We start from the raw sequence: 20,706 nt of genomic DNA, 5'->3' as shown, positions 1-20,706 counted from the left end.
CTTTGATATGTTTATCATAGCACAAACATTTTGATTTTTTTATGTATATATTATATATTTTTGGTAATGTAAAGGCTACAGAAATTCTTAGCTTAGGCAGGATCATCTTAACACGTTTGCAGGAGATTGCCTTTCAGTCGTATGAACCTCTCATGCACAATCAAATCTTAATCTTATGTTATTACTTTTATATATATATATATATATATATATATGTAGATTAAATGTGTAAACTTACGAGCCTTCTGTCATAGAATGTATTCTATACAGTCCAGATCTTCCCAGTACTTATTTTTTCTGTGGTGTAATTTTCATCTGAGACTTTGCCTTGCAGTCCCATCCGTTTGTTTTCTTTCTGTTGGAAAATGTCTCCTATTTAGTCATATCTGGTCAGAGTTAAGTATTTTGTAATTATGTCCAGACAGCATAAATATGTAAGCTCAAAACCAAAGGTTCATACTCATTTTATAAGCAAAACTAGGAATTTTTTTTCTTTGGTCCATGAACTTTCTAATAATTTTTACTCTTTGTACTGCATATGTTAAAGTTCTAACTGGAAAAGATCCAGCTCTGAGGCAAACTTCGGACTCACATCTTTGTTGTCCAAATAAATAAATCGCAAAATGTATAAAGTTAATGTTTCTCTGAAAAAGATGCTTCTCACCTTTGTTGAAATTTCCTTTGCTTTAGAATTCTGCTTTATTTGAGAAATGTTAATTGCAACTTGTATAATGTCAGAAAATGTATGTTTAAAAGCTCTCCTTTGAAACTCTATAGATTAAGTTCATTGGACAACAAGTGCCCTTATTTTCTTTGCCCCGTTTTAAATAAGGGATTTTATATTTTGTGTGTATACAACTACTGCAAATGCCAACAGCTGGATTAAAATTATAAATATAACTTTGTCTCATTTGTCTCAAAAAACAGTTCATCAGATCAACTGATAAAAATGCCTTTATTCATTTAAAACAACATTTTGGGAACATTTTACTCTGATTAAAAGCCTTAAAACATTAAAACACAAAATGCAAGACAACAGTTTGAACATTTGCTCCCCCTAGTGGTGATCTCACATCTCTACATCATCATCCTCATTCTTCAGTTTGTTGCGCAGGCTGCAAGAAAACAAAGAACACATTATAGGTGTTTGACAGTTCTAGCACTAACCATCACACATTAAGGTGGATTAGCAGAGTAATAGCCAAGTTTTTGATACAGATTATTAGATTCAACCCCTGAACTGAATGACATGTCTTGTCTTTTTGCAAGGAGGACCCTGGGCCACTTCGTTGGAATCGGAGGGGCTCCATATAAATATGCATACAGGATATTGTAAAAAAAACAAAAAAAAACAAAAAAAAAAACAGGGAATTAATTACATTTTATGTTGCTATTGCAGTAATCAGCAACTTGAAAACACCTGAATTTATCAACTAAAACCTTATGTTGTTGTTCCCTACCTGGTGAGGTAGGAGTGGACGTCAGAGAAGCCGTGGTACTGAGCCAAGGGGAACAGGATGCCAGTCGGGCAGCGGCCCTCACGCTGGCGGCAGAAACTGCAGTTGCAAATTCCACGACAGGGAGGGCACCTCCACTCCTGGGGAGATAGTAAAATGGTTAAATTTACTGGAATAACAGAAAGACAAAATAACAGTACACAAGTAAAAAGATTAGGAGTTGTTGTGTTTTTTTTTTAATTCTTTACCTGTACAGTACAAAGTGCTACTATTTTGACCTGCAGGGTTGTTTAGTTAACGGTGCAAATAATGAACAGCACAAAGAGATGAAGCCTGTGAACAACTGTCTTAAGAGAAGTACGTGAGTTATTATTCACTTTGTCTTACCACTTAATGAGGAGTTTTTACATTTTTAAATTAACTTAAAATATATGTATTCTGAAGGGACAATTTTTTTTTGTTTGTTTTAACTGACACTTACCAAATATAGGCCCGGGCAATAAAGCAGTAATGATAAGTATCGACAATTGACATGTCATCAGTAGCAATAAGAGAATTATTCAATAAAATGATAAATAGTTTCACTTAAAAGCAAACCACCATGACAGCACATAACAAATACGCATATATCCTATATCAACGTGTATCCCTTATAACAAATGATCTGTACACAGCCAATCGTTCAACAAGTGTGTTGATGTGAAGTGAGAAACAGAACTGAGTGCAGATTGTGAAGATATTGTTAAAGGAGAGGTCAGCTTGCCAGTCATAGTTTTCTTTTTCTTTTCTTTTTTTTTTTTTTTTGCAAATCTATTATTAGTGATTACATTCAATTGAATGTAGGTAGATTCAAAGTAAAGTGGTTAAATTCAACAATTTTTCTGTTGGTCTTAATTAAAAAATAGTTTAATTAAAAATCATCATGCATTATCGATCAACTGAAATTCAACATTTTATTGCGATAAAATTTTCAGCTATACTGCCCAGACCTGACCAAATATCAGTGTGTCAATCAAAGAGCCCAATACTCGTACCAGGAGGAAACATGAACATTAGACACAAGACGATGTATTTTTGATGTTTGTTCAGACATCAGGAAATAATGGTGCACAGAAAACCAACCACAACTATCAATCAACTAAACTAGGTGGCGTGGCTGTACATACTTTCCCTATGTTTTTTTTCCTGTGGTTAAAACTAACACTTACATGTGACCTACAGTACAAAATACAGTATTAGTAAATTGTGTCAGGATCTATTTTTTGGTTTCTGGTTGCATGACAAGGTTGTGCATCTACTGATGTGAAACACTGTGTCACAGGAAGTGATGGATAAATCCTGTCCATAAATCTCTACATATACCAATACAGCTTTGTTATATAAAATCAACCCTGCATGCAAGACTCAGTCAGTCAATACTTAAACAATGTGTTCTGTATCTGCACAGGTGTAGAGAGAGAGAGCGTGTGTGTTTGGTGTGTGTGTGTGTGTCTGTGTCAGCAGTCTAACCGGATCAAGCAGTGCCTTCTTGACGTCCTCTCCATATCTGTTCCTCAGGCACGGCCCACAGAACTGACCCTGAATCCCCCGACAGTCCTCGCTGCGGCAGCATGTCTTCGTGTCAACAGTCTTCTGACGGCACTGATGACATGTGGAGCCCTGAAAATACACAAAGTTCAACTACAGAGACGGTGGACAGGTACACTGACAGTTTTATCTTTATTTTATAACATTATTCTGTCATACAGAAATTGAGCACAATTTTTAGGCCTCAGAGATGGAGAGATTTCCACCTGGTATGACCTGATGACCAGGAGTTTTTTCTCAAATATAAGTACTCTGAACTAAAGTTTCAACAGTGATTTAATTAGCGATCCCTGGGCTAACTGAGCTACATACTTCCCTGATATTGGCACAAATGTTAACCCATAGAGTTTATCTAACTGAAAAATAACTGTAGGTAGCGTCTGGTTGAGAACTCACTGTGACTCTGTTGTAAACTTTATCAGTCATGTTGTCTGCCACCAGCTGAAGCTCATCCTCTGTGATCTCCTCCACCGGACGGATAATATGAGGTTTACTCTGGGTGGGACGTGGGGCACCACGGCGCTGTGGAGCTCTGCGTACCTGGAACACAAAGATGAAAATACAGATGTATTTAATGTGAGGTTTTACACAGAAATTGACAAGATACAGATTATGTTAGATTCACCTCTCCCTATAATACAGTGTATATAACAAATACAAAATGAGATGCACAATCCTACAGCATGTTTTGAAAAATGTTTTTGTACTACACAATAATGCCGACATGAAATTATTAGATTTTTTTGCCCCGATCTACTTTAAAAGTAAATAAGACAAAATTGTACAAATACAAAATAAAAGCATTCAGAATATTTCTTGTAGTGTAATGAAAACCACTATTTCTACCAGAAAAAGTTCAGTAATTTTACTGCACAATGAGTGCAGTAATGAGTTGTATGAGGTACTCAAGTGTATTCATCAAGCCAGTTAATTTAACTGTGGCATCTCCAGCATGATGCCAGATAGCAGACACAACATGTCACCAGCTAACATTTGTGATTAAAGGGTTAATTCAGATTGTTTGATGTTTGTTGTATGAGCTACTTATCGATAGTCAGTGTGTTAGCTACAGTAGATGTCAGTCCTCCCAGTTCGGAGAAGCAGAGACGAATACCAGCATGGAAGCTATGTAATGTACTACTGTAGACAGGTTCAGCAGCAATATTTTCAGCCACTTCAAAAACAACATAAAAAAATAGTGTAGTGGCTCCCAATCCCTTTGTAAACATTTTCAACTGGTCCTTAATAAATGACAAAGCTGACCTCCAGCAGCTCCTCTTCTAAGCTGAGCTCCAATTCTTCCTCCTTTGTGGCTGAAGGATCATCAACTCCCCCCATAGAGCGGGTCTGTCTGCGAGACGCCCGCTCTGGGTTCCTCCTGGACTCTCCTCCACCAGAGCGTGGTGGACGCTGCAGGCGATGATGGATAAAATCACTTCAGTAAATTAAAAAAAAAACTGCAGTGACAAAACACCTGTGTGTGCAAGAGATTTAGATAGACTTCGACATCTTCTACTCACAGAACTTTTCTCTTTCTTCTTCAGTTTGCCTGCTTGTTTTTTCAGCAGCCCTGCACCTCCTGGCATCTTCTGTAGGTCGGCCATCAGCTGAGCCAACTGTTAGAGAACAGAGAAGATAAAAAGGATTAGATACACGGCAAATCACACAGCATCTTGAGTCATTCAAGTAGGGTAAATCTACGAGCACTAAAGCATGTTTGTATTACACCAATACCACAATTTCCTGAACTTTTCAATGTCAACAGCCATGACAGCCTTGTCCCATAAACTTTATAACATGAAATGTCTCCATGCTGCTCCTCTGATGTGATCAGAATCTCCTAAAGCCCCAACATGCCTGGTTGACTAAAAAAATGTTATTTACACCATGTTTTTATCCTAAATCTACACATGCACGCTGTCTGAATTGGGTGTCTGTGTTGTGACATTGTGCAAACGCATGTTGGGACTTAAGGAGACTTGGATTATGCCAGTTTTTTTCCCCCAGTTGTTTTTTACCTTTGAAAACTGGTCACCATTCACTTCCACTGTTTGGGAGATTCTGCACCACTGTTTTCCTGTGAAACTCCAGCAGTGTTTTGCAGACTAACAAAACAAACTCACCCCTTAATCAGCATGAGGGTGAGTAGATAATGACTGAATTTTCATTTCTGGGTGAATTATCTCTTTAAATTTTGTTGGTTGGGAGTAGCAACACTGTTACATCAGTCTGTCAGTACTGTATATGCTTCTGTGTTTGTGGTTTACCATCGCTTTGTTAGCCTTGATGTTCTCTTGTCTCTTGGCCAAGAATGAATCTGCTGCATCTTCAGCTGAATCAGATCCGCACTCCTCAGAGGGAGACGTCCGAGCCACTGCCGTCTCTTCATCTTCAAATTTAACACGTTTCATTCTCTTTGCATGACTAGGCTTTCCTGGGCTCTTCACTGCTCTCTTTTTTTTCTTTGGTTCTTCCTCCTCTGCCTCCTCTTCTTCCTCATCATCAGCGGACTGCTGAGTAGAGGGAGTGGAGCGGAGAGCCACCCTCAGTCTGAAGGCGTAGACACGGGAAGATGGTTTAGATGTGGCTTTCTGCTCCTTGGGGGAAAGGTCAGACTGGACTTCATCTTCATCTTCCAGATGTGAATTCTGATGAACATAAAGAAAAGTGATTCATCATTTGACAAGTGACACATCTCAGCAAAATTTTGTCAAAACTCAAAGATAAAATGCATAAGGTGTCAGTTGTCAGTTTAAGTAGGGCTGCACCCAACCATTATTTTTACTGTCGATTAATCTGTCAATTATTTTCTCCATTAATCAGTTTGCTTTTTTGGTCTACAAGATGCCAGAAAATGGTGAAAATATAGATGTTTTGTAAATGTAAATGTTTTTCCTAAAACACTACTCAAATAGATTAAACAGTTATCAAAATAGTTTGTGATTAATTTAATAGTTGACAATTAATCAATGAAATATTACAACTCAAGTGCAAATAACTATGTACACTCAAGTACTGTGCTTTATGACAATGTTGGCATACTTAACCTGAGTATTTCTATTTTATTCTACTTTATTTTTATACTCCACTACATTTTGGAGGTAAATATTGTACTTTTTACTCAACTGCATATTCATTTTACACCGACAGATACTTTTTACATTAAAAAATATGATGTGTTCATATGATTAGCTGTCAACTAATAAATTAAGCAGCAACAATTCTGATAATCAATTAATCGATTTGGGTCATGTCTTGAGAAAAGAATGTAAAATTCCTCTCTTTACAGCTACACTATCTTTGGGTTGAGGACAAAACAAGACATTTGACAGCATCATCATGGGCTTTGAGAAACACTGATCAATATGTTCACCCTTTTCTTTTATAGATCAAACAGCTAGTCGATTAAATGAGAAAACACTCGACAGATTAATCAACAATGAACTTGCAGCTCTAAAAACTAGAATAGTACAATATTATAAGACTGTGTCTGGAGATATTCTGCAGAATAGAGTAGTTACTTGTATTTTTGATACTTCTATACTTTTACTGAAGTAACAGTTTGAATTCAGGGCCTTTATTTGAGTATTTCTGGACTTAAGTATCTCTACTTTTACTCAAGTAAAAAATCTTAGAGTTAGTTACTTCTTTCATCACTGCTACCCACGGTGAAGGTAATATTCCTAACTGAACAGTGTTAAAATATACAGTGTTATATGGAAACCACGGTTTCCACGTGTTACATTTAAGGCTTTTTAGGAAGAAATTAATTTCAGACCTATTTTAGGAGCAAAAAAATACACCCGCAGTTTATATTAGTATCACTTAGTTCAGTGCAGTTGTTAGACCGTGATCAATACATTTTTATCCCAACAAACACATCCAAAACATCATAATTCAATTTTTAAGACTTAGCAAAATCGTATGTAAGAGAATGTATTTAATTTCAGACTTTTGAAGGACCTGCAGAAACCGTGTGAACCAACCAAACTAGGTGCACATTACATTACAAACTAAAACGTAGGTTAATGTTTACTTCGTAATCCCTAATCTGATGCTGGCAACATGAAGGCCTTAATTCAAATAATTAGCTCAAACACTCACCTTGATTTCATTGTCAGAAAAACCATAAAAAGTTGGCTCATTTTCAGAGTCCTGAGCAAAAACATCAGCTAATGCTAGCTCCTTAGCCCCAGCCTGAAGAGAGATAAAACAACAAACTCAACTCAAACATGTCCAATTCATCTATAGTACGTATTTACCCTGATAAATTAATAATATTAAGGTACTTTACCATTTTATTGTTGTTGACCGTTGAAGCGCTAGCGGCTGAAGTTTAGCTAGCTAGGTCCGCCGGCGCAGGTAACTATTCAATTAATCTGATGATTGACCGTTAGGTGCGCTCGTTTTGCTGTGTAGGGCAGCACGCATGCATAGAATTCACCTCGGACAACGTCGATTTATAAACTCCGCCCTCAAGAGGTGAACTGAAACAGAAACATGCAGCCTCTCAAGAAAAGACACAAAAATAGTAGCAGACCAGGCTAACTTTGAAAACGTGATATTCGAAGTAAAATGCACTTTTAAAGAAGACTCAAAGACAGTCAAAATAAGATAAAATAAAAATAAAAATAAAATAAATCCTCAAAGCAAATACCTGAAAGATTTTAACGTGGTGCAAACAGGTTGTGAAAATCGCAAAATCTTACAGTTTTAAAGCAGAAAAACAGTAGATGACTTGAGATGTTAAAATGATGAATGTTGACTCAAGGCCAAACTATTTTTTGAGATAATGTAGCATCACCTCCGACTCAATGAGTGTCATTATACATGTCAAGTAGGGAGTGTACTTTGCAACCTGACTATATTTTTTTCAACTTTAGGTCCATGGGTTACACCGGAAGGGGCGTGACCTGTGCGCTCCATGGGGCAAAGAGGTGGAGCATGGATACAGATGAGGAGACCAAATGAAGCAACAATCTAGCAAACAGCCACTCCCTTAATTATGCAGAAGTTAAATTCTAATATAATTTAAAAAGGTAAGTTATATAAAAAATCACCCCTTGTACAATTGTCATGAACATGAAATTTGCTTTAAAGACAACGCAACTGTTTTTTTGCACCAGGCTGTAAACATGTTTGTTTCTGCTGTAGAGTTGGGGATTTTAATGTGGGCTCGTTTTTGATGCCATTCAATGATACAGTTTTTGACACTTTGTGTTGGTTTCATTTTTTAGCTCCAGAGGTTGCCACTTGATTTGATCACCGACCAAAGTATTGAACATGTTAAAATTTTGACCTGACTCATCCACTGGGGGACATGAATTTCTGTTCTGTTTCAATACGTGTCAAAACATTTCACTCAAAACCAGTAACTGTCAACCTGATGGCACCAGGGGAAAAAAACAGAGGATCACCAAAGAAGAAAGAAAGTAAGAAGTAAGTGACAAAGTTTGTGATGAAAATTTCACACAAAAATTATAATTTTGACTTGAAAAGACTGACTTAATATATTGTAATGTTGATTTTAAAAGTTACAACTTTGATTATCCCATAATTTTACACCATAGAATTGCATTTTGATTTGCTATGAATATTTTGTATTGCTGTCTTTATAGTATTAAAATCATCCTGTCCTTTTCTTGGCATAAATGGTCTTACATGCTTTTAGAGTCTAGAATAAAATGAGGGGAAAAAAACAAAACAATCAATAGATGTTGTCGCTGACTTTAAGTGCCTGTATGTGGCTCTAGTGAATTTGTCTAGAACCTTATTGTTTTTACTTGAGTTTTCCCAAAGAACCAAGTCAGCTGCAGAGGGCAGCCTAGATGGTATTTCTGGTGTGGGAGATGATTATGTTGATAAACGTTCAGTATTCCCACAGCCCGTTATACAGCAGACAGTATACATATGTTGTACGTGCAGGTGTGTGGCAGTGGGAGTGATGCTGGGAAACGTGGTAAACTCCTCTCACATTCCCAAGGCTGATAAATATTCACTCCCTGCCAGGCTGCCCAGTGTGGGCTCACAGTGACCATGATCCTGCAACAGTGGCGTCTGATTTTGGCTGTGGGTGAGTGCTTTCGCTATTGAAGCTGCTTCTGTATGTGTTTCTTTCTGTCTTTCTGGGTTTGTTTTCCATGTGAACTTTTCATTGTTTAATGACCTCTGATTTGCAGTGTGATTTCTGATAGTAATTAGTTGCTGTGCAAATGTAGTGCTTCATTGTTCAGGTACCTGCTGTGGCTCCTAACCTAAATAATAAAATCATCATCTTACAAAACCCTGTTAGATGATGAAAATTTTGAATTTAAGAGTTTAAATATTTGAGTATTTAGTTATTAATAATAATTGAATGAAGATAGTAAAAATATCTACATCCCGTCAGTCATATTTTTGCCTAGAATTAATGCTGCATCGGTCAATAAGGGACAGGTCCCCCAAAATTATTTTGCTGGAGATATCGGCCGTGAAGATCTTAGTCTTCTCTCAGGTATAATGGAACTAGATGGTACTAAAAAAAATGCATTTGAAAAACTGCAGCAGTGTCTTTCCAAAAATCATGACATGATTCAGTTGGTGGGTGTAGTTCAAAAGAAAGAAAATAGTTCCTACATGAAACTGCTCACAACAAGGTCTGTGGATTATCTTGACTGATCAGGTAATGAGTTCTACAAAGACTGCTGAGTTGTTCAAATGTATTTTTTGGCGCGTTGAGCACCACAAGCCTCGTGCCGTTTAGTTCCATGTTATCGGAGCGAAGGCAGACATCTCTACAGCTGATATTTCCAAAACTTTGCAAATCACACTAAAATAATCTAGATTATTAATAAACAGCGCAACAGGTAAGAGGAAACATTATACTTCTGAATTAGGAGTAACCCGTCTCTACCACTGTACGCCGTGTCACTATAGTACTGATAAGAGGTTCCTGGAAAAGGTGTTTCTTCATTGTATCGTATCACCCGCATCACCATCAGGGAAACACCTTAGAACAGATTATTTGAACAGTAATTCACTGAAATAATCTTTGAATAAATTCCAGAATCAGATAAACGGTGTAAAGCAGAAATCCAGCGTGTGCAGAAGAATATTGTGGATCTTGATAAGAGGCACATTTGGTCTTCTTCTTGACTCACCCACATAGAAATCGTACAGGATCAAGTCATCAAACTATATCTACAGACAAACTGAGCTCAAGTTTTCACTTCTTCTGTGCACAGTGCTGACTTATCCAGTAAACTTGTACCTGCTGCTGAAATCTGAATCTAAAAAGTTCAGTACACAAAAGCATTAAGTAAGACAAAGCTGACATCCTTGTACAGTACAGCCAGCTGTCAGCGTCAACAAAAAGTAGAACAAAACACAGTTTTGTGTATAAAACACATTTCCAGGGTCGACTGCCATGCTGAAAAACATCTAAACATTTTGAGCAGGTGGCAACGGCCAATATACTGACACAATAACTTGGTTTTGAAACATCAATGAAATGTTTTGAACAGTTTATAGGATCTTAAGACTGATGAGACAAAGTGATTGAGAAGAACTGTGTTGTTCCTGTGTGTTGTTTTTTGTTTATTGTGTCCAGTGCTGTGGAAAGGAATTTACCCTTGAGGAAAATAAAGTCTAAATGTAAATATTTACTTTAAACAGGCAGTAGACAATAACCCGATGGTTTGTGATCATTTCTTAAATTGATAGCTTTTTAAGTACAGTTTCACTATAATAAAGCCCAGGTCACAAACCGTCCTGGTATAACCAGAGAGAAGAAGGCATTTTTGCTCAATTAAAACACACCTACAGCGACTGTTGTTTTTTCTCCTCCTCCCAGAATGCATCTTTGTGTGCATCTCCAGTCAATCCTTTCCTCAGAAGAGACAGTGTGCATTTCAAGTGACTCCAGACAACAACATATACACAACTGCTGGCAATGTGAGTGGGTCCGTGCAGCTCTGTGAGAACACCCAGTGCTGTTTGGGCTATTTTCTGATCATCAATGGCCAGCCAGAGGTTGACGTTCTCGGTAAGAAACCATAAACTTAAGACCTCTGGACTTGTCTGCATGGTCTGTATTTTGTTCTAAAGGTCAGTAATTTAAAATCCAATCAACACCTGACTGATATTGGTATATTATGACACTGAAAGTGTACAATTGCTGCATTGCATATTGTGCAACGTGTGATAAATATAGGTGAGTCTGCAGGCTTATTATGTTTGTCATGTTTTTTTATTATTCACCTTTATTAAGTACTGGTCCTTTTTGTTCTGTGCCCCAATGACAGTATCTGGATATCTTGGTCAACTTTCTTAATTTCCTGTAAAGTGACATACAGGGTCACATCTTCAGTTAGCGAATGTTCACAAAAATGCTATCTAACTAGTTAGCTAATGTTAGTAAAACACTAGCTTAATAGTAAGGTAATGATTGATATAGATTAACTGCATTATTTTTTTCCTCAAGATTGTTCCACCTAGTCCAGCCGTACTCGGCTAGTTCTCATCGCCTCAACGAAGCATCCTTGTGATTGTCAGAGAGCTTTTCTAATGCAGTGAAAGTGTCTATTTTAACCATAAACCATGATCTTTTCTTAAATCTACGGTAAAAGATTTTTTCTGAAATGTAGGCAAGTAGTTTTTGTTCCTAAACCGAGCCAAACTGCAACTGAAAGCTGAAAATAATAATAATAATAAGAAGAAGAAAGAAAATAATAACTCTTTAAAAAGTGACATTTGGCCTCACACAGGTTTCCTGGGGGAGACTCCTGTGTTTGAACCATTCAACCATCACAACCTCCTTGCTAATTTTTTCCCAACTGCCCATACTTACACTCACATTCACAGCCAATCAGAGCACAGATGTAGAAGCCAACAGTCTTAGGGAAAAAACTAACACAGATTGTGTGTATTAACGAGCTTAAGATGTGACTATATATGCCAGCAGCATCTTTACAGACAGATGAGCCCTGCACATAACTAAGAACAGGAAACAGGAAAGGGGGAAAGTTGACCAAGATACCAATCTTGATCAAGTGTCATTGGACCGAATCGGGGCGGGACTTAGGAAGGGTCAGTTGCCTGTTGTGTCACTGATTTTTGCTGTTGCAGCTTGTGACATAGCTGAGAAGTCTTGCCCAGATGCAACCTGCAGGCCACAAACACGCTTCAACGGTCGCCTCATCAAGTGCGTGTGCCACACAGACCTTTGCAACAGCAACATCACTTGGGCACCAGAGTCAGAAGAGCCTCGGCTCACCTTCTCGTATTCTGTAGGTATGATCATAATAAAATTGCTAACTCATTATTTAATATCACTCACAACCCACATAGTGATAAGTTAATATCTGCACTCACGTGTCCTCCAACACAAACACCTTTATTTGGAAACTTGATCCTTTTTTAGCTAAAATTATATGTTTGCTCTTTTAACTCAATAATAAATCAAAAAATAATAAATACGCTTAATACTTAATACTAACATGCACTTCTTGTGTTTTCTTTGCAGATGAAAAGAGTGTGAAAACTGCTGTAATAATCCTGGTAGTAGTTTTGTTTGTCCTGGTTGGAGTTTTGCTAATCCTGTGCTTCATGATCACTGCTGCCAAGTGGAGAAGCCTCTTCAAAGAAAAAGGTAAGGTAACTTTTGATTTTAGCATCATGGCAGTAATGCAACAAAGATATTTAATATAGAACTTTAATTATTACAACTAATTTTCTTAGGTTTTCGCATTTTTCTATTTGTCTGTGTACTTTAGTCGACAACATTCAAAGGTAAATTGAATTTGATTGTCCTGATTGCTGTATGCATTATTGTAGACAGTGCAATGATCAAGAACATAATATAAAGGAAATATTTTTTGTTGTTATTGCTAATAATGTGTTGTTTCACTTTACTGAAAACAATTATAGAAAGTGGGAGTTAAACAAGAATAAATCTTTACAGTTAGATTGTGATGTCTGCAGGTGTTGACTAAGCAAACACACATGAGAAGTCTGTCTCGATTAGATTAGATTCATTAAGTGCAAAAAGCTCAGTCCAGATTTTTATAAAAATAATATGTAATTAAACACAAGCAGTAGCTATGAATATGCTATAATGTATAAGCTTGTGCAGCAGTAAATTAAATTTAAGTGCCCATCTTAAGAGCCGTCACTGTGATCATTATGACAAATTTATGATGAACAAGAAACATCCATTAACAAAAAAAGTTGTCTTATTTTGAAAAGCTTTGTATTTTATGTCTGCATCTAACAGTGAGTCATCACAATAAGAGTAGGCATAATAATATTAATTCTGTTACAAGAGGGCTTGATGTTCTCTGCAGTTAGGCGGGAAATAAATAAGTACATATATTGGCATCAACAATCAGCCGAAAATTAGCTGGATATCTGCAAAAATCCAGTATCGTGCCTCCCTAGTATAAATGCATGATGCAAAACTATCACAGTGGTGCAGAGTTCAGCAAGATGACAGCTGAAGACAAGAAGTTGTCCCTGACACAGACATATATTCGTAGATGCTGCACTGACAGCTTCAAACTGCTGTTTTTCTGCATAGAAATCACTGTTTATATCTCAGCTGATTTCACTGAGTCATGTTATATTCAAGAGTTGATCTACAAGGAGGATGAAAGCTTCTTTGTAACTTACTCCACGTAGATCATGAACCCTTGAATATAAAAATGTCGTATTGAAGTCAGTTGAGAAATAAAAGTTACAGTGATTTTTATCCAGAAAAACAGCAGAGTCCCCATCTACATGTATTTTTTGACAGGGCAGTCTTACCCTGTCCGACATGGCACTGATGTTGACGTACTATTCAAAGGCCAATGTGGCATTTATGTTTATACGTCTCTGGTCCTGAACCTCCTGGTCCTAGAAGGGACAGACCTGTAGTGCCTCCAGAGGGGAGGAGGGCAAACAGGATGAGAGCTGTCCCTGTCGGTGCTACACGTCCTCTACAGACACAGTTTGTGTGCGACAGCCTCAGTGGCCAGTGATGCGCTGGGCAGTTTTCATCACCCTCTCTGGTGCGCACCATACTGAGATGCAAGTAGTAAGGATGCTCTTAATGGTGCAAGTCTTTGGACAGATCTTTTTATGTATTTGGTGTTGTGTGAAGCTATGTCCAACTGCAATATTAGACTATCTTGGCTTGATTGTTGCATGTCTATGTGATCAAATAACATAAACATGATCTCATAATCCAGGAATTGAGTGAAACTAAACAACAAAGATCAGACAGGCCGTATAATTGCTTAAGAAAGATAAAAAGGTAGCGTTATTATGTATTATATACCCTCTCTGTTTCTCAAAGTATTGAAAAAAAAATATTCTTCAGCCTCCGTGGTCTTCATGTTTCCACATTTTCTAAACTCAGACTCAGTTCTCATGATGTCTTTGTTTGACCTTGGAGCTGTTTCATTCTCTCTGCTGGACTGACCTTGGTGTTTATCACTTTCTGTAATACTCCCTTTGCCTCTGTCCTTTGTTTGGTACTCTTCAATTGGATTTATGTGGCTTTTCTGTGGCTTTTCAGTCAAGCTGGTTTAAAATAAATTGTGACTTTATTTGAGTGTCAGATTACTTTCAGCGAGTGTGTGTTAATTGCCTGTCTACTTCCATTATTTTTAGAGGAGAATATTTTAGAGGAGAATCCGCCCTCCCTCGACGATTACAGTGTCTCACCACTGTGTTCCTGCCAAACAACAAAAAGCTCTGAGATTGACGCCGCTGACATTGAACTACAGCAGGTAAGCCTGGCTGTGTGCAGAATATTTTTAGGTCACACGATCAGGTGATGTATCTTACTGGCATTTCATCTGTATGTTGGTACTGTTTTCAGATTGTGAGCCATGGGCGTTTTGCAACAGTTTGGCAGGGGAAGTACCAGGCATCTGTGGTGGCTGTGAAAGTTTTCCCCGCAGGCTGGAAACATAAATTTACTGTGGAGAAGGAGGTTTATGAGCTACCACTAATGAAGCATGCTGGGATTGTCCATTTCCTGGGCACTGGGAGGAAACCGGATGAAGGGAATTGGCTCATTGTCCTGCAATTTGCTGAATATGTGAGTGGCAACCAGTTGTAAAAGGAAAATCAATTGTTATTCAAGAAAAAAAGGAGAAGGGGCAGAAGAGAGAATCAGGGTTGGGAAGGATTTTACTCTTTTATAAGGAAATGAATACCTGATTCTGACGTGTAACCACTACTGAAACTATTCTCAGCTATGCAGCTATGACTGATATTTTTTATAATAACAAAATCAAATGTGAAGATGATCACATGTAGTAATGAACCTACAGAATGAGTGATGAACCTACACCTGAGTCTGCAGCTTTCTTTGAATTTACAGAACTCCATTGCAAGTTTGAGTTCATTGTTTAGTTCTTTGGCTGCAGAAGGCGAATGTGTTCAGTGTAAAACCTTTAAAAAAAAACCTGCTGCACATCACCCACTCAGCACCAAACAGAAAACACAGAAAGTTAGTGGCCAACTGATAAAATAGTCAGATTCAGCCAAAGAGTCAGATATTTTGCTCAGGTGCATTCATGATTACAGGGTCCAAAAAACCCCAGCTTACTTTCAACCACTGAAATATCATGAATTGATAACTCAGTGGTTGAAGGTACAATACTCTGTACCTTTTTTGATACAAAATAAACAACCTGCACGTAGTTCTGATACAGAAAAAGTCACTGACCACTGTCTGATTTTGCTACAAACCAAATTTCAGACAGGTCAAGACTGAACTAAACTGAGGTCTCAAATGAACTAATAATGGACATTGTACCATTTTAAAGAGATGGCATTGCAAAAGTATCAATACTTTACTTTTATTTATTTTAATTTTTTTTGCCAACCTTACTTCTACAGTCTATCGCACTACATTCTCTCACAATCTTTATTGTTTACCTGTGGCCAGACGTTTTAGACTCTTTAATCGTTACATTCTTGGACATTAATTACTGCCGTCCCTTTGATTTCAGGGTTCTCTTCACTCCTATCTGTGTAAACACACCACCAACTGGATGTCATCACTGAAGTTGTGCCAGTCGTTATTACAGGGACTTTCCTATCTCCACTCTGACCTTCACAGACATGGTACTGAATAAAATATTACTGCGAACAAAGTGTTTGTACTGTATGTCTGTGCATGTTATAGGGAACGGCAATATATCGATGTTATATTGATATCATGATATGAGATTAGGTATGGTCCTATATTTTGGATCTCGTTATATTTTTTTTCAAAGGCTGCATAACAGTAAATGATGTAATTATCTGAATTTACCAGACTGTTCTAGCTCTTCTCTCATTCTTCACTCATGTTGCATTGTTGATAAATACTGATATTAAGGTATTTGGTCAAAAATATTGTCATATTTGATTTTGTTCTTATGACCTAACCCGAGCATTTAATAACGTACAGAAAGCAGTCCTGTACAATCATGTGTGCACATTGTAGCTGTATTTATAATTATAAATGTAGCCAAGGAGAAGCTTCTTCCACCAGGCCATATAGACCATATTTTTTTCCCCTGTATATAGCTTACATTATTTTATTATATTGACATCCCATTATTTTTCTCTCTTACTTTAGCTCTTTGCACAGTTGTTGGAGTTGTTGTAATCTCATTTCACATGTGCAGTTAAGCATGTGACAAATTAATTTATTGAAGCTTGAATCAAAACTGAAGCAGGTTTTACAGTCTCAAAACAGCATCTGAATTTTTAAATTTTGAATATGAATTACATGTGCCATGATTGGAGCTCTTGCCAGTTATCAGGGCACTGATGAATAAACTAAAGTGAGTCTTTTTTGGTCCATAAAGTCTGCTGCAGTCAAATGTACAAACGAATCAGAATCACCTAATTATTAGAAACGTGCGTCTTTTCTTGCAGATGTACATAAACCTCCCGTGGCCCACAGAGACCTCAGCAGCTCCAACGTGCTGGTGAGAGCAGATGGTACCTGCGTCCTGTGTGATTTTGGATGTTCCAGCATCCTGCGTTCTTGTTCAGGAGCTCGCTGCTGGCAGAGCCACACAACAAACATGGAGGTGAGATCCACAGCTCACTACAGGTCAGTCACGGTAAAGTGAATTCATAAAAAAGTGATCTTACCTAATTTAAAGGAAGGTAAAGACTCTGCTCAGCTGTGCAATATGACTTCCTCTTTTGTCAAATTGCTACCAGAATAAATGAAAACCTACAATCAGTTCATATTTCTATGCATCTGCAGGGTGTTGCTCAGATGGGCAGGCTGCGGTACATGTCCCCTGAGATCCTGGATGGCTCTGTAAACCTTGAAAGCACCTGGTGTCTCATGCAGGGGGACATCTACGCTTTGGCACTGCTGCTGTGGGAGATCTGGATGCGCTGCTCAGATTTATTTGAAGGTAAACTTCCCTCATCAGATAAATAGATAGGCAGTTAGACAGACATTCATACATAAATGACAGATAAAACTGTGTAAATACAAATAGACTGCAATGATTTATATTCCTATATTCAGATGAATACAGTACAAACACAAGATATTTAATGTACAAACTGATTAACTTTAAATAAATAAATATACACACATTCTGAATTTGATTGTATTCTGTATTTTTTCACACAGTGTCCTAACTTTTGGGGACTTGAGGTTGTACAATAACTTAAGTAGACCACATAAAATATAAAGTAGAATACGTCTACTTAATTACTTTACTTTTACTTAATGTTTACTTGATCAGTTAAGTCCTCTGGAGATCTGAAACCTCTTTTGCAAGGGAGACTTGGCCAAGATGACAGCAAGTTTCTGACAGGAAAACAATACAACTAGTTACCATGGTGCAAAATACGGGGGTGGGGGTGGGGGGGTCTCATGCAGCCTGAAGAGCAGCTGATTTTTTTTCTGCTTCAACATCATGGTCACGCTTGGCTAACAACGGTGACTCAATTTGCATCAAGTTGGGAAAACATGTCAAAGAGAAAACAAAGTGCATTACTTGCTAGTGGGTATGGCCTCGTTGACCGCTTTGGCTTTTGAGTCTGTGTAGGCTTCTTCAGCATAAGTAGGTGGGGGGGGGGGCCCTCCTATTGTCACCCAGTATTTTGCAAACTGAGCGTAACAATTTTATGAGGGCTAAAATAAGCTAAGAGGAGAAGTTTCAAAAACAAAAACAATACTAAGGGAAAGTTAGGATCCTTGGATATTAAACAGAATTAGCTGTATGTTGGATATCCAATATAATATATGATTATATGAATAATTTTCACTATATACTGTATACAGATGGATAGTCTGGGGTCAGATAAGTGAAAAATAAAATCAAACCTTGCTGGAACGATTAATAATAAACAAATTAATCATTAATTTGATAGACACAATAAATAAATATAATGAATAAATATAAAAGTCCAGGTGAACAGTTTGTTATAAGTCTCTTATGAAGGTTATCCACAATTTTTTGACAGTTTGTGTAACATCCTCCTCTCCGCTAAACAACTCAGAGGTAAACGTAATAATCATGAAAGTCACGAGTAATTTTAAAATTGCTGCTGTAATTTACAGAAACTCTGTACTTCATTTCGATCTGACCATTCAGCAGCCACACATCAAAACTAATAAACATCACATCACTCAGATTGTCACAGTTTCTGTTCTCACTTTCCTTTGAAGTTGATCAGCTGGATGTGTGTGTGCACCCGTGTTGTGGTACTAAATGGAAGTTAAAATTCATACCAATGCCTCCCTCTGTAGGCGGTGTTGTTCCTCAGCATCTGTTGCCTTATGAATACGAGCTGGGGGCCAATGTGACCCTGGAGAGCCTCATCCTCTACGTGTTTCGCATGGACAAGAGACCCTCCATACCTCAACACTGGAGACTGCTGCCACAGGTATTCTTACACCAGGTGCTTCTTACTTTCACATACATTAGTTTTGTGTTGGCTAGTTAGCAATAAAAAATAAATATACTGGATGGCTCATGAAAATATTGTGATGAAGTTTGTAAATGTACTGACTAAATTTTCACAACTTTCAGGGGTCTGCGCTGGTGGAGCTCCTGACAGACTGCTGGGACTATGACCCGGACGCCCGACTGACTGCTCACTGTGTTGTGGACAGATTAGTCTCTCTTCAGTCTTCTTACTGTCCATGACTGTTTCTCTTTTTCTTTTTTTGGGTTGACTCGTTGTAATCTACATATCAAGCATTTGCACAGTTCTCTTTGTGTCACTACTGCCGAGCTTTTTAGTATAGTTTCATCAGTTTAAATTGTATGCATAGCCCTTTTTCTTGGACATGTTTCCATGACTCTATTTCTTTCTATTACATTTTAACAACTGGGTAAATTATCTGTAATCCATTTACATTATAGAAAAATTGAAAAGACATAATAAGAACAGAGCCAAATGTAATTACTTCACTCACAGCAATAAGTTTGTTTTTGCCTAATTTTATATAACTGTCATGTATGATTTTGTAATAGTAATTTTAAAAAGAGTAAAGTAATACTGTTAATGATGGTTCTGTTAAATCCAAAGGTCCACTGTGTAAGATTTAGGGGGATTTATTGGCAGAATGTGGCAAACAAAGGAATATAATATTTCTAGTACATTTGGTACACATGAAAATAATATTTGTTGTGTTTTTGTTATCTTAGAGTGAGCATTTTATATCTACAGAAGGTGTGTGTTGTCTTTCATGGTGTCCACTTTTGTGCGAGTTCTGCAGCCACCTTAGTTTCTCCTATATGCTTGAAAGGGGACAGTGAGATGTGGTTTTTGCAACCTGCAAGCTCACCAGTTGATGCCACTAAATCCTACACACTGGTCCTTAAAATACCTCACTAAGCCAAACTAGTGAGCTTGAATGGATCACAGTTGTTTGTTTTTTTTACTGCAAACTTTTTGACATGTCACAGGAGGAAACAGGTGGTGTAAATAATGAAATTAATAATAATGACTGCATTCCAATTAGTTGCTTTGATTTCCTGGTATTTTGCATGCTTGCATACTGTCACACTGGGACACCTGAATATAACCAGCACCATGAGCTGAGTTCCATTTATTTCATAAGAGTGGAAAAGTGTGTTGGACTTAAGTCAACGGTGAGAGACAAATATTTTGATTTTGAATTATGCCTTGAATTGCACATGATGTTTTTTAATATAAAAGATAATTTCACAAATCAAGAAAGACACTATAAGACTATGAAGGTAGCTAATTATAAAGATTATACATCCAGAAGTAACATGATGTCTTTCTCCCTCCAAAAACTTGTTAGCTGCTGAAGCGGCGATGGGTGTGTTTTCGTACCAGGATGCAGTCACACTTGGAGTTGCTCGTTCTTTCACTTCCTGGCTGAAAAAAAAGGAACAGTAGTTGCTGGATAAAACACTTCAGAAAAGATAAGATAAGGGACAGCAATTCCAGTTGATATGTTGATAATTGAGATGACGTATACAGGGTGAGATGACAGATGTAGTTCACTGGTGTCACACAAAACTAAACTAAGTTATGACAAACCTGCTATAAATTGCAACTTTCTTGACTTGTAGGATTATCTTTTAAATTGATCATATGTGTTAGTGGGTCTACAAGGGTGCACTGGAACAGGAGGAACCCTGCCTCTCTGTATATCTCTAAAACTCAGCAACTCACTCCGAAACAATCT

The 20,706-nt window shown here is 37.5% G+C and overlaps 2 protein-coding genes across 2 annotated transcripts; one reads left to right on the top strand and one right to left on the bottom strand.

Moving 5' to 3' along the window:
* Positions 1-938: 938 nt before the first annotated feature.
* Positions 939-9,082, bottom strand: LOC146331942 (cell division cycle-associated protein 7-like). The gene is made up of 9 exons (XM_084743384.1): positions 9,074-9,082; positions 7,149-7,241; positions 5,312-5,692; positions 4,565-4,660; positions 4,308-4,454; positions 3,441-3,584; positions 2,967-3,116; positions 1,461-1,597; positions 939-1,115 (listed from the first exon to the last, which is right to left on the bottom strand). Exons 1-9 carry the CDS (start codon positions 9,080-9,082, stop codon positions 1,070-1,072), a joined length of 1,203 nt encoding a protein of 400 aa, XP_084599510.1. The 3' UTR covers positions 939-1,069.
* Positions 9,081-20,118, top strand: LOC146331941 (bone morphogenetic protein receptor type-2-like). The gene is made up of 11 exons (XM_084743370.1): positions 9,081-9,113; positions 10,848-11,067; positions 12,150-12,314; positions 12,547-12,701; positions 14,693-14,794; positions 14,887-15,108; positions 16,028-16,142; positions 16,944-17,101; positions 17,284-17,440; positions 18,790-18,926; positions 19,073-20,118. The coding sequence occupies exons 1-11, from the start codon at positions 9,081-9,083 to the stop codon at positions 19,187-19,189; spliced, it is 1,581 nt and encodes a 526-aa protein (XP_084599496.1). The 3' UTR covers positions 19,190-20,118.
* Positions 20,119-20,706: the final 588 nt, after the last annotated feature.

Source organism: Lutjanus erythropterus, chromosome 2 (genome assembly GCF_056507025.1).
Source record: "Lutjanus erythropterus isolate fLutEry1 chromosome 2, fLutEry1.hap2, whole genome shotgun sequence".
Taxonomy (NCBI): Eukaryota; Metazoa; Chordata; class Actinopteri; order Lutjaniformes; family Lutjanidae; genus Lutjanus; species Lutjanus erythropterus.
This window is presented reverse-complemented; position numbering and strand designations above follow the sequence as displayed.

What these genes read in the sequence shown, in the direction of transcription:
- LOC146331942 (XM_084743384.1), bottom strand. An exon ending in AGAAGAAAGAGAAAAGTTCT is followed by an intron (nt 4,455 to 4,564) that starts GTGAGTAGAAGA and finishes CATCGCCTGCAG; the next exon opens with CGTCCACCACGCTCTGGTGG. An exon ending in AAGTTTACAACAGAGTCACA is followed by an intron (nt 3,117 to 3,440) that starts GTGAGTTCTCAA and finishes GTGTATTTTCAG; the next exon opens with GGCTCCACATGTCATCAGTG.
- LOC146331941 (XM_084743370.1), top strand. Translation starts at nt 9,081, where the DNA reads ATGATCCTGCAACAGTGGCGTCTGATTTTGGCT. An exon ending in CTGCTCAGATTTATTTGAAG is followed by an intron (nt 17,441 to 18,789) that starts GTAAACTTCCCT and finishes CTCCCTCTGTAG; the next exon opens with GCGGTGTTGTTCCTCAGCAT. An exon ending in ACTGGAGACTGCTGCCACAG is followed by an intron (nt 18,927 to 19,072) that starts GTATTCTTACAC and finishes CACAACTTTCAG; the next exon opens with GGGTCTGCGCTGGTGGAGCT.